The sequence below is a fragment of the Panthera uncia genome, chromosome D2 (assembly GCF_023721935.1).
Source record: "Panthera uncia isolate 11264 chromosome D2, Puncia_PCG_1.0, whole genome shotgun sequence".
Taxonomy (NCBI): Eukaryota; Metazoa; Chordata; class Mammalia; order Carnivora; family Felidae; genus Panthera; species Panthera uncia.
In genome coordinates this window covers 53052832-53065211 of record NC_064818.1, presented here as the reverse complement: position 1 = coordinate 53065211, position 12380 = coordinate 53052832, and the positions used below count along the sequence as shown (strand labels likewise).

The 12380-nt window shown below is 45.6% G+C and overlaps 1 protein-coding gene across 2 annotated transcripts in view; it reads left to right on the top strand.

Moving 5' to 3' along the window:
- ALDH18A1 (aldehyde dehydrogenase 18 family member A1) overlaps positions 1-12006 on the top strand; it is a 42171-nt gene extending 30165 nt beyond the window's left edge. For both annotated transcript variants that reach the window (XM_049645481.1, XM_049645480.1), the window contains exons 12-18: positions 118-338; positions 2890-3027; positions 4871-5066; positions 5172-5293; positions 7306-7492; positions 8512-8607; positions 11021-12006. In XM_049645481.1, coding sequence (XP_049501438.1) covers positions 118-338; positions 2890-3027; positions 4871-5066; positions 5172-5293; positions 7306-7492; positions 8512-8607; positions 11021-11202 — 1142 coding nt within the window. In that variant the 3' untranslated portion in view covers positions 11203-12006. The remainder of the gene's footprint in view (positions 1-117; positions 339-2889; positions 3028-4870; positions 5067-5171; positions 5294-7305; positions 7493-8511; positions 8608-11020) is intronic.
- Positions 12007-12380: the final 374 nt, after the last annotated feature.

Below are 12380 nucleotides of genomic sequence, written 5' to 3'. Positions count from 1 at the left end.
TCTTCTCAAGACCCGCTAAATTCGTGTCTGTTCCTAACACAGTGCCGTGTGTTCAGTAAAGCAGCTGCAGCCTGTCCAGAGCCACTCCTTTATCATGTGTTCCTCACACCTCTTCAGGGAGACTCGCAGCTCCTCTGCTGAAACGTTTGAGCCTCTCCACATCTAAATTGAACAGCCTGGCCATCGGTCTACGGCAGATCGCAGCCTCCTCACAGGACAGCGTGGGGCGTGTTTTGCGTCGAACCCGAATTGCCAAAAACTTGGAGCTAGAACAAGTGACTGTCCCAATTGGAGTCCTGCTGGTCATCTTTGAGTCTCGCCCAGACTGTCTACCCCAGGTATGTGCCTGCCATTGGGGTAGGGAAAGAATATATTTTCGGGACCCAAAATCTTCCAAAGATGGTTTTCTTTTTTTCTTTTTTTGGTGAGAAGTTCTTATCTTTTTTTCTCCCCCAGAGATAAGTTTTTGAGACTTCTCAGGTGGTTCTTAAAGTAATTTATGTTATTGATTCTTCCAGTGATTCTAAAGTAGGTATTCATATGTCCATTTTACAGTTGAAGAAACTGAAGCTTATAGAAGTTACTATTCCTGTCACACTTATAACAGATGCATCTTCCCTAGCACAGTGCAGGAGCACATTTCTGTATGTCTTCGCTCACTGGGGCACTGTGTTCCCTGACCACAGAACCCCTGCTAGCTTACTGCAAGGTCATTCATCTTGTAGCTGGTTTTACCCATGTGAAAAAGACCCCTTTGTTCTCACTGTCACAGATGGCCTCCTGTAGGTAAATCTCTCAGGAAAAAGAACTTCCAGTAGTTAATGAAAACTAGAATGCAACCCTCTTTAAGGAATTTGACATATTACAGGCTAATGTTGAGAAATCATGTGTTTAAAAGATTTTTTCCAAGAAGCCATGCCTTGATACAGGGTGGCATCTGAGGGTTGTCCCACTGGTTACCCTAAATACTTTAAAATTTGGGGACAATTTTCCCACCAGACTGACCAGTAGGATGATACCAGCTTTTTCTTTTCACTAGCCTCAAAATCTCAAAGAGAATATCTATTTAAAAACATAAAACAGGGGTGCCTGGCCAGCTCAGTCAGTAGAGTGTGCAACTCTTGATCTCGGGGTTGTGGGTTCAAGCCCCATGTTGGGCACGGAGCCTACTTAAAATAAATAAATATCTAAAGAAAAACAAAACAAAAATAGCACCTCTTTGCCATAGGGCACAGGGTGAGCACAGGAGCCTGAAATGCTTTGTGGTAAATATTCCCTGATATGACCTAAAACCAGATTGTTCACCCCATACCACGGGGTCTGTCCTCAGCCCCTGGTGGGTGCAGGCACACTGCCCCCTCTGGCCACACACCTGTTTGCAGAAATACCAAGTGAAAACTGTAGAACCCGAATCTGCTAGTAGGAAGGAGTACGTGATGTTTTTTTGCTGCCTTTCATCCGTACTAACGAATACTTCACGTGGAGAAAGGTTTCTTCTCTAGCCAACTACAGCTCATGTTCCTCACCTGGGATCTTAACTCTGGATGGCATCACAGAATCCATGAATTATAAAAAATTGTATGCAGTTCTGTGTGCTAGTGCATTTATATAGAGAAGATTTACATTACTTTTTATAAGGGGTCCATGAGCAACAAAACCAATAAAGGATTAAGAGCCACTAATTGAGATTAACATGCTCAGGCAAGGTTTTTTAGTAAAGTTCCTTTTATTACATTATAAAAATGGGAAGATTTTCATTCATCCCAAGAACATTCAGAAAGTTAAACTTCAGGGGACTCCTGGGTGGCTCTGTCAGCTAAGCATCCTAGACTCTTGGTTTCGCCTCAGGTCATGATCTTGCAGCTCGTGAGTTCGAGCCCCATATTGGGCTCCATGCTGACAGTGCAGAACCTGCTTGGGATTCTCTCTCTCCCTCTCTTTCTGCCTTTCCCCCACGTGTGAGTGCATGTGTGCTTTCCCTCTCTCTCTCAAAATAAATATATAAACTTTAAAAAAAAAAGTTAAGCTTTAGGCCTTAGATGATCAGGTCAGAATCATTAACTCTTTGCTTTAAGAGGGTAACTAACCCTCCTCCTGGGTGGTCTGCTTTTTCACTGGAGTATTTCTGCAAACAGGTGTGTGCCCAGAGAGGCCATGTGCCAGCACCAGCCAGGGGCTGAGGACAGATCCCGTGGTATGGGAGTCCTTGGTGAACAAGCTGGTTTTAGGTCATGTCAGGGAGTATTCACCGCAAAGCATTTCAGGATCCTGTGCTCACCCTGTGCTCCCTGCTTGTGCTCCTTTCCCAGAAATCTCCACCACAGCTTGTCCAGGGTCTGACGGGTCTCTAGTCTGCTCCAGGTTCTCAGCACCAACATTTAGAGCTCTCAGAATAGTTACAGGGCCAGAGGAAGATGTGGCCAGAGAGGCCACCCAGCCTCAGCCAGAGGCAGCTAAGCTCCCTGTCCTCCACCAGGGCCCAAGTGGGGAGGGGGCCATGTGACGCTGACCACTTAGGTTACTTTGCTAATGGTGCTAAGGAAGCTGTATAGTTTAGTTCCTGAGATTGGGTGCTTTGGCTCTGGAGTCAAGACTTCTGGCCCTGCCAGTTATAAGCTATGAGACTTTGGGGAGTCACCAACTTCTCTGGGCTTCAGTGTCCTTATCTGTAAAGCAGGAGATAAAACAAGTATTTAATTCACTGGAATATCGTGAAGTTTGAACAGATTAGGCCTTATAAGGGCCCAATGACAGTCCTTATAAAAGTGCTCAGCAAACACTGTTACTATATTATATAATAATCACTATAGTATATAAAGTGCTCGGTGAATGCTGTTACTATTACTGCGTTTCTCTTTGGTTCACTGCTCTCTCCCCTTTGATCTGCAGGTGGCAGCCTTGGCTATAGCAAGTGGTAATGGCTTATTACTCAAAGGAGGGAAGGAGGCCACACACAGCAACCGGATTCTTCATCTTTTGGCCCAAGAGGCCCTCTCAATCCATGGAGTCAAGGAGGCCATACAGCTGGTAGGTCCCTGGGAATGAGCCACATCAGACCCAGAGGAGTTGAGTTTGGCGTTTGTGTGTTTGAAGCAAAGCTTACTTAGGTCATGTAAGGCCAAGCCATTTTTATAGGCAAGCTTGACTGGAACAGGGGCTTCCTGGTCCACATGGGTCTTCAGTGGCTTAGTGATTTAGGGCAAGTCAGATGAGACAGATTTTATGAAAGTTTGTCATAAACCATCGTGCAGCATGTAAGAATGAGGTCATGCTATTATCGTTATTGTTATTATGCTCATTATTTTAACCACTGTTTCACTCTCCTCAGTCATCAGGTGGTGTTTTTGAACTAGGCAGTAGTAGATACAGCTTACTGAAAACTTGCTGTGGAGAAGGCAATTCCCATCCGTTGTCTCATTTAGTCTTCACATAAACCATAACAGGAATGTGCCATCAGAATGAGGGGGAAAAACAGGCTCAGTGGTGAAAGTAACTCACCTAAAATTATGCAGTCTGTTGTAAAGTTTACATTTGAACCTGGGCTAATTCCAGATCCTTCTCTTTCTCCATCAAGGCCTACTTACTCTGACATTCCAGGATTCTGCTGGTTGCTGGGGCAGTGTCTATAAACCCACTGCATTACGTGCCCCCTAACAGGAATTGGGTTTTTTTGGGGGTTTTTTTGTTTTTTTTATGTCACCACAGGGGGTGGAAAGGGCACAGATTTTAGGGATTCAGATCCCAGCTCTACCACATCCTACCTTAATCAGATGGGTTTCCTCCCACCCCCACCCCTCTTCTTATTGATGTATAACATCCATACAGTAAAGTATACAAATCTTACCTGAAAAACTCTGTGACTTTATCCAAATATCCCTGTACACACATACGTAGCCACCAGCCATACCCAACTGTGGAACACTTCTAGCACCCCAGAAGGCTCCCTTGTGCCCTTCCTGATCAGTATGCCCTACCACCACCAAGTAGCCCCTTATTTACTTCTTTCACATTCACCTTTCGCTTATTCTTGAACTTCATTATAAATGGAATCATACAAAATACACTCTTCCGTGTTATGTTTCTTTTGTGTATCTTCGTGTCTGTGAGAACCATCCATATTATTACATCCAGCAGTAGTTTTCTTTTTATCACCATGTGGTATTCCATGTATGTGTGTATACTGCAGTTATCCTTTCTTTTGTTGGCTAACTTTTGGGTTGTTTCTAGTTTTGGGTTATGCAGAAAAAAATTTTCCAAACATTCTCATACGTATGTATTTGTGTTTCTCCTGTAAATAACATGACCATATGGGTAAATTAAAAATCAAGAGGAAGAGAAAGGGTCATCATCATCTCAGTGTCCTGAAACCAGGGCTTCACCCCAGGGGAGAGCTTGTCAGCGGCTCCCCGTGGAGAACCAGGATTCCTTAGCAAGACCCAGCCGGTCCTGAAGGCTGTGGTTGGAGAAGCCACAGGGCAGGCACCTCCGTTGTGATCCTCCTGGCCAGCCATAATCTGTAGCTCCTCTGACTTCCAGAGGTAGCACTTGGTACCTCGGTACCATTTTGAAAATTATCTGCCCTGAGTTGCGGTGCGTTGTGTCCTAGTCGTATCTTTCCTGCTAGACTCTGAGCTCTTAGACAGCTGGGATATGTCCTCCTGTTTTGTAATGCAGAGCACAGCACCTAATGTGTAGTGTTTGGTTAAGTATTTGGTAGATGATATCAGGACTCTTATTTTTGGAATAAGTTTTCACAGCACCTGATTTAGTTCTCTCGAGGTACAGACTTTTATCCGTAAAAGGGGTGCTGCTACTTTGTATTTCATGAGGTCAGATGTCATTTTTCTGTTTTTATTCTTTACCTCTTCAGGTGAATACCAGAGAAGAAGTGGAAGATCTTTGTCGCCTAGATAAAATGATAGATCTGATTATTCCACGTGGCTCTTCCCAGCTGGTCAGAGATATCCAGAAAGCTGCTAAGGGGATCCCGGTGATGGGACACAGTGAGGGGATCTGCCACATGTATGTGGATTCAGAGGCCAGCGTCGATAAAGCCACCAGACTGGGTGAGCTAGATGGGGCCTCTGCTGTGTGCAGGCAGAATATTTAGCAGATCCTCTGTGACTTGGGAGCATGTTAATAGAAACAATTATTTGTCTTCCTTCTTTCAGTCCGAGACTCTAAATGTGAATATCCAGCTGCCTGTAATGCTTTGGAGACTCTATTAATTCACCGAGATCTGCTGAGAACACCATTATTTGACCAGATCATTGACATGCTGAGAGTGGAACAGGTACAAGTCCACAGCACTCCTGTGTCCCTTCCTGTCTTCCATTTTGAGATTTAGAAGCCTGTGGGTAGCTGCCTTACCATTTAAGGCAATTTAAGAAGCAATACTTTTGAGCATCTGCTGTGTATGGAGTTCTGTGCTAAGTACACAGAGAGGAGTAAAACCTATCCCTGCCTTCTCACAGTCTAGTAGATAGAAGAAACCCATGCTCACATAGCTGTATTACAAAGTGGAATGTGGTAAGTGCTAAGAGAGGTCAAAGATAAGACATCACATGGCAGCCCACTAAAAGGACTGTTTCTGGAACCATTTATTCAGGCGGCATAGTTTAAAGTTTATGTTTCTGAACACGCATTTCTGTTGGATTTGGTTTGAAAACATTGCGCAGAAAAGTTTTCAAACCAGAAATTTATATGTGTCCACCTTGCCACTAGGGCCTTTAATTAACCAATATTAATGTACTTAATACAGTGGTATTTGGGAGTCTGCAATTTGTATGATGTTCTCTCTGGAATATTTTATTACCATTCCATTGAGGTTATAAAAACCAGTGCCAGTAAGTTTCACACAAGTGTATGTTCCATCTTAAGTTCCTAATTGCACAAAAAAAAAAAAAAAGATGCTCTCCAGGCAAAAATGCATAGTCTTAAGTTTTCTGGCAGAACACATTGTAAGCTTTAATATCTGATGCCATGGCACCCTTTCAGAATTATGTAAATAAACACAGTATCTGGATAAAGTGGCTGCTGGCCTTGGTTGCCTTGACCCTGAGTGTGTGTCGCTTCCCTTTCATCCTTTAGCTGGAAAAGAAGGCTCTAGTCAGCTTGTAAATGGACATGGTCCCTGTGAGAACCTGAAAGGATTGTTTTCAAAATGAAAATACACCACAAATTAAAATGGGGTCAGATCACATGATCACTCATGTTTGGAGCCTTACTTGACATTACTGGCACCTATGTATGCCAAATACCACACTGGACTGGGCTGGACTAGACAGGAGGAAACTCTCCTTTAGCCAGGAATAAACCCCTCCAGTCCTGATTCAGACACAAACCTATGATATTCTTAGTCATTCAAATCAAGATTGCCTTGAAATTCCTCAGATCAACATCAGTCAATGTGTGTACTTCATCTTTGTGTTGCAGGAGGTAAACCAGCAGGGTGACTTGCCCAGAGTGAGGGCTCAGGGATGGGTTTCCTGTCCACGAAAAAGGTGGTTGGACCCTAGGCCCGGAGAAAGTGGGGTTGCAGGTAGAAGGGCCTCAGGAGCAACAAGAACAGGACATACTCTGCTTGTTGTAACTTGAGCAAAGGCAAAAGCTTGGTCCCAAAGAACCAAGCCATGGGAGGTCTCAGAGAGTGAAGCCTAAGTGGGATCAGACTTATGACTGGGGCCTTCAGTGACCAGCCTCCAGTTCTTAAATTCCTCCAGCCAGGAGCAGGATGGTGCTGAGCTGAGCCTAGAGCTGGGGCCTGACTGACAAAGTTGGAAATCTGACAGGTAACCATGGTTTGAGGCAGTTGGTTACCAAGTGCCCTTTTCCTCTGAAGCACACTTAGGACTTATCCAGAGAGAAGGGAGTAGAAATATATACAGGCCATCTCCTCCTTTCCATGTGAGTCCAGGACTACGTGTCCCGTATGCAGGGAATGGGATTTTTATAGCCAAGTGTTCATTTTAGTAAGATGCCAGCAGTCAAGGCTTATGTCAGTAGCCTGTTAAATGCCTTGCACATTCTTAACATTCAAAGGCTTCCTGCTTAAATCCCTGCTCCAGTTTTACTGAAGGCCCATTGCTGGCAAGTGGCCAGTCAGCATTTTTGAAAGCAGAGCATCCTGGAGGGTGGTGGGCGGCTCCTAAAAGGAAGTCGAAGGCTGGTTTCGTTGTCCAGACCACGGCAGCCACGGGCTCCTCCCCTGCAGGCTCATCTGGCTGTTTGATTCTAGACGAAGAAGAGTGAACTGACTGACTGCTCTTGGGTTTATATTGTTACCCCTCGACTTCTCTGTTCCAGGTGAAAATTCACGCGGGCCCCAAGTTCGCCTCCTATCTGACCTTCAGCCCCTCTGAAGTTAAGTCCCTCCGAACTGAGTATGGGGACCTGGAATTGTGCATTGAAGTGGTGGACAGCGTCCAGGAGGCCATCGACCACATCCACAAGTACGGCAGCTCGCACACAGATGTCATCGTCACGGAGAATGGTCAGTGTGCGTGTGCACACGTGCTTCAAGTGTGCAGCACCTGCTTTTTCTGCTTTGGTCTCCGTGGGGTCCAGCTCCTCTCAGCCCTTCTGGCTGCAGGAAAGCATAGTCTGAATACACTAATGATAATACCTGGCGTTGGTTGGATTCACGGGTCTGCTGCGTGCTCTCACATCTGCCACATTATATTGTCACAGCAGCCCCAGGGGAGGAGGTGGGGAAGAGATGGTTAGCTCCACTCTGAAGATGACTCCCTCTGTGTCACAGGTATTACCTTTGAACTTCTACAGCAGTCTTTCCAGGTTATGGGAATAAACCCATTTACAGCTGAGGAAACCTAGGCTCGGGAGGTTAAGGGCAGAGCAGCTCACCACACTCATTCATTCCACAGATAAGTACTGAGAGATACACGTAGGTGTCAGGCACTGGAGGCCCAGCAGTAAAGGCAGCCAGTGGTAAATGGCCTCCTCAGAGGATCTACAGATGGTTTATTGGGGAATCACAACACCACCAGTTTGAATAGCTGACGTTTACTGAGCACTTACATGTGCTAGGCTCTGGGATGAGTGCTTTGTGGATGGCAAGTCATTTTATCCTCTATACAACCCTATGAGCTAGGTAATATTGCCAGTCTGCATTTTGCTCTGGCACAGAGAGCTTCAGAAACCTGCCCAAGGTCACCCAGCTATTGAGTGTGGAATTGGAATTCAGACTTAGGCATTCTCACACTGGAGCCTATAAATAATATAGTCAGGCCATTGCAGCATCAAGGGTATGTCTACAGGGGGAGATCTGGACTCCAACCCAGTCTTTCCCAGGCAGCTACTCTTTCCATAACAGGGACTGATGAAGCTGGTTAACCTTCTTCTCTTTAGATTTTTTACAAGTCTGCGTGTTTAATGTGTGGAGAAGCTCTTCAGGGGCCTGGGCCCAGCCCCGATCAGTCACCAGTGCATGACTGGAAGGAGGGATGTTCTCCATGGGTCACCTTAACTCGGTTTCTTCTCTTTATGCTGCAGAGAAAACAGCAGAGTTCTTCCTCCAGCACGTAGATAGTGCCTGTGTATTCTGGAATGCCAGCACTCGCTTCTCTGATGGCTACCGCTTTGGACTGGGTAAGAAAGATTATGGTCAGGAGAGAAAGGAGACCCTTTGTGAATCACTATGTGGTACAAAGAGCATAGTGAGGGTGGAGGAGACACCTCTGCAGTCACAGTCACATGCTTGATCAAGATGATAGGGACAGAATTGTGGGAGGGAGGTTGATGAGAAAGAATAGTAACAACAATGAGCCAGGAGAAGTCCTGTCTGTAAGCATTTTGCATGCTAAGAAGGTAGGTACTTGTCTTTTCTTTTTCATAGTTCTTTGAGATTCAGAGAAGTGAAGTAACTTGCCCAAAGTCACCCAGCTGTCTTTTAGACCCAAACTTGTACAAGTCCAAAGCCTGGGTTGCTCCCACTACTGTATGGCAGACCACAGCATGTCCACATGCACAGGTTGTGACAGGTGTACATGCCAAGGTCCCTCAAGAGCACTGCTGTGGCAGACTTATTGCTTCAAAGAGATGTAGCCAGGTTGCCTGAGAGTGAGGAGTTCTCCATGAGGACAGGACATAAGAAGGGTTAATACGTATGCTGGGCATCAGAAATAAACAGGTGAGCCCAGAGGTGCAAGGGTGACTTCTAAAACAGACCTCTGAAATAAAAAGCTTCAGAAAGACACCCTCTCCCCTTCTGTTTAGAAATAAAACCTCCAGGGGCACCTGGCTGGCTTAGTCAGTGGAGCATGCGACTCTTGATTTCCGGGTTGGCAGTTCAAGCCCCACACTGGTATAGAGGTTACTTAAAAATAAAATCTTAAAAAAAAATTTTTTTTTTAATAAAAAGAAAGAAAATCTCTATTCCCCAGTGTAAGGATTTTTCAGTCTCTGGTTTTCAGGGGTGCCATTATACAGAGCTCCAGTAAGGCATTTATGACACATCTGAGCATTATTTCAACACTAAAAATAAAACATTTTAATCTTTCTGAACTCTTAAATAGATGATCTGCCTAGAGAAGTACTTCTCATTGAATTACAGAAGGTAGTTAAAGAGAATTTTACTCAGTTATTCTTAATCATTAGACCCTTTATCGTTAGTTGCCTGTTTCTGTTATGTTGGGCTTTTGATTTAATTATATCAGTTGCACTGATTTTTGTATTCCATGTTATTGGAAGAAGAAATAGCAGCATACTTTCAAGGACTGAGGTGCCCAAGTTTCAACTGAAAGCCCACGATAGCAGAGAGCAAAAGTCCATTGTCTTTCCATCACCTACATAGAGCAAACACTCAAACGCTGGTTGAGTTAAATTCTTATGAAGCACGTTGATAACAGTGACAGGCGATGTTTATTGAGCATTTACATATTCCTTGCACTGTGCTAAGTATATCACATGCATTGTCTCACTTAGTTCTACATGACAGATTCTATTATTTTCCTCATTTTCCAAGTGAATTGAAGCACGAGAGACAGGCAACATGCCCGACGTCATGAGGTCTCTACACTATTAAAGCAGAATTTGAATCCAGTGGTCACATGGTCCATGCCAGCCACCACCCCCAAACACATCCCCACTCAGGTGTCTCTGCCCCTGCTGGTCTCTGCCTGCACCACCTCTCCACCTGCCCCTCCCCTGCCCATCTCTTTGTCACTGTTCAGCTTTCGGAGGCTCTCCCTAACCACTCCACCTGTGTGAAGGCCACCCTGCCCACACGGTCTGTCACAGCACCCTTCCCTGCACTCTCATCACCACATGAAATTATTTGCTGAACTGTTCTTTGGCTGCCTTGCCCACAAAAGTATAAGCTCCATGAAAACACCACCTCACGTCATTTATTCACCACTGCCTCCCCCAGGCCCACCACGGTGCCTTGTACATAGTACTTGCTCAGTAAAGTTGTGACACACAAGGGAACCCTGCCTCCACTGTGTACCATGCAGAACGCCCACCTAGACTCAGGAAGACCCTTAATGCCCGAAATCTAGGCCTAGAGCAAGAGAGAAGGAAAATGAGCAGTCACCTCTTATGTATTCAGTAACTGTCAAATGAGTACATGTGCTAAGAATTCTGGGGGATACTGAGAACATGTCCCTTACATTCTGGAACTTAAAGTTTGGGGGAAATGTTCTTCATCTTTATACTGGACATTGTTGTATACCTCAAAAAATGCCCAAATGTCAAATTGTGATACATAGTCCAGACCCTAAGCAGATATCAGAGCCAGCACTCCTAGTCTTGTCAAAATGCAGTTGGGATAAAAGTGCACAAAAGAGGCCCACACAGTGTGTTTCATTAGGAGGGGACTCCATTGTGATTCATAGTAACCAGAGAGCACATTGACAGGGACCATGGAACTCAGGCGGGTCTGGGGAGGATGGAGTGGGCAGGGCGAGAGGGTGCCAGGTCGGGAGAAGAGAGCTGTGGGTCTGGTGGACGGACAGGAAGCGGAGGCTGGGGAAGCCGCAGCCTCATCCGTGCTTTTTCTCAGGAGCTGAAGTGGGCATCAGTACGTCACGGATCCACGCACGGGGACCAGTAGGATTGGAGGGACTGCTCACTACAAAGTGGCTACTGCGGGGGCAGGACCACGTGGTCTCCGATTTCTCTGAGCACGGAAGTTTGAAATATCTTCACGAGAACCTCCCTGTGCCTCAGAGAAACACCAACTGAGAAGAGCTGGGAAGGATTCAAGAGATCTTCACAGTTAAGATGGTCTTAAGCATCTCGTCGTGTCCTGGATGAGCCAGGTGCCATCTCCCACTTCTAGAAGGGTCTGCCTCTGGGAAAGTGTACCACGAAGCTTTTGGGCTCAGTGTGACAACACTGCTCTTGGCTAACGCGCGTATTCCAATTCACCCTTCTCTACGTTAGAAAATAACCACCGTGGACGGGGACTTTGCTTCTCACAGTCCAGTTCCCTGCAAGGATAGAAGCAGAAAGGTGCAGCTTCCCCCCATAAAAGGCAATGGAAAATCATGGTCACTTTTACCTTTTTATCGCCTCAATGAGGTAATGTCTCCCCTGGCGTTTGGTTGGCGCTAGAGCCCATCACACCTAATATGTCTTTCCACATTTCATTTCTTCACGCTTACAGTCAGTTTCAGAAAGGAAAGATTTGGAATTTAGAAGAGGGGCAGCTCTCCTTTTTAGCATTCTCATCAGAAACAGTTGCAAAAATGGACTGAATCATTTCTACCAGGAAGATTGACTTTTTGTATTTATTGTGGAATAAATCTACAGAAGCATTCCAGATGCTCACCCCTGTCCGGACCCAGAGGACCCGGCGTTACCCAGAATGCAGTTGGAACCTGGAGCTGCGAGTCCCAGGAAGAAGTATCTATAGCAATCATGCTTGAAATTTTTATATGAATTACTTTGTCTCCTGCCCTTTCCCTCCAAAACAAAAATTAAAGGGTTATTTTAATACTTTGGATTCCTCCCCCTTTTTGAGAAATAAAGTTCTTATGAAAAGCCTGTGTGCATGGTTAACGTTCTCGTCCTTACTTGTCGTTGCCCTCTTCTTCCTTTGCCCTCCCTGTGGTCCTCATACCCCACTGTTATGCACTGGCTCTTCTCTGGAAGTTGGTTGGGGAGAGTCCATCTGCTACATGTGTCAATGGAGGCGGTACAGGCAGATCTCAGGACGGACCCAGACTGAGAGAGGGGGAAGGAAAACAGGAGATGGAGCCCAGGAGCATAAGGACTGAAAACGGGAAGGACTGAAGAGTGGCTACGTACGGCACAGATGTGCTGCCATTGTGCCAAGGTCCACACAGCGTCCACTTGGCCACAGCCCCAGCCGACATCCTTAGTTCACTTTGGATGACCCTCCCTCCCTCCATCTAGCT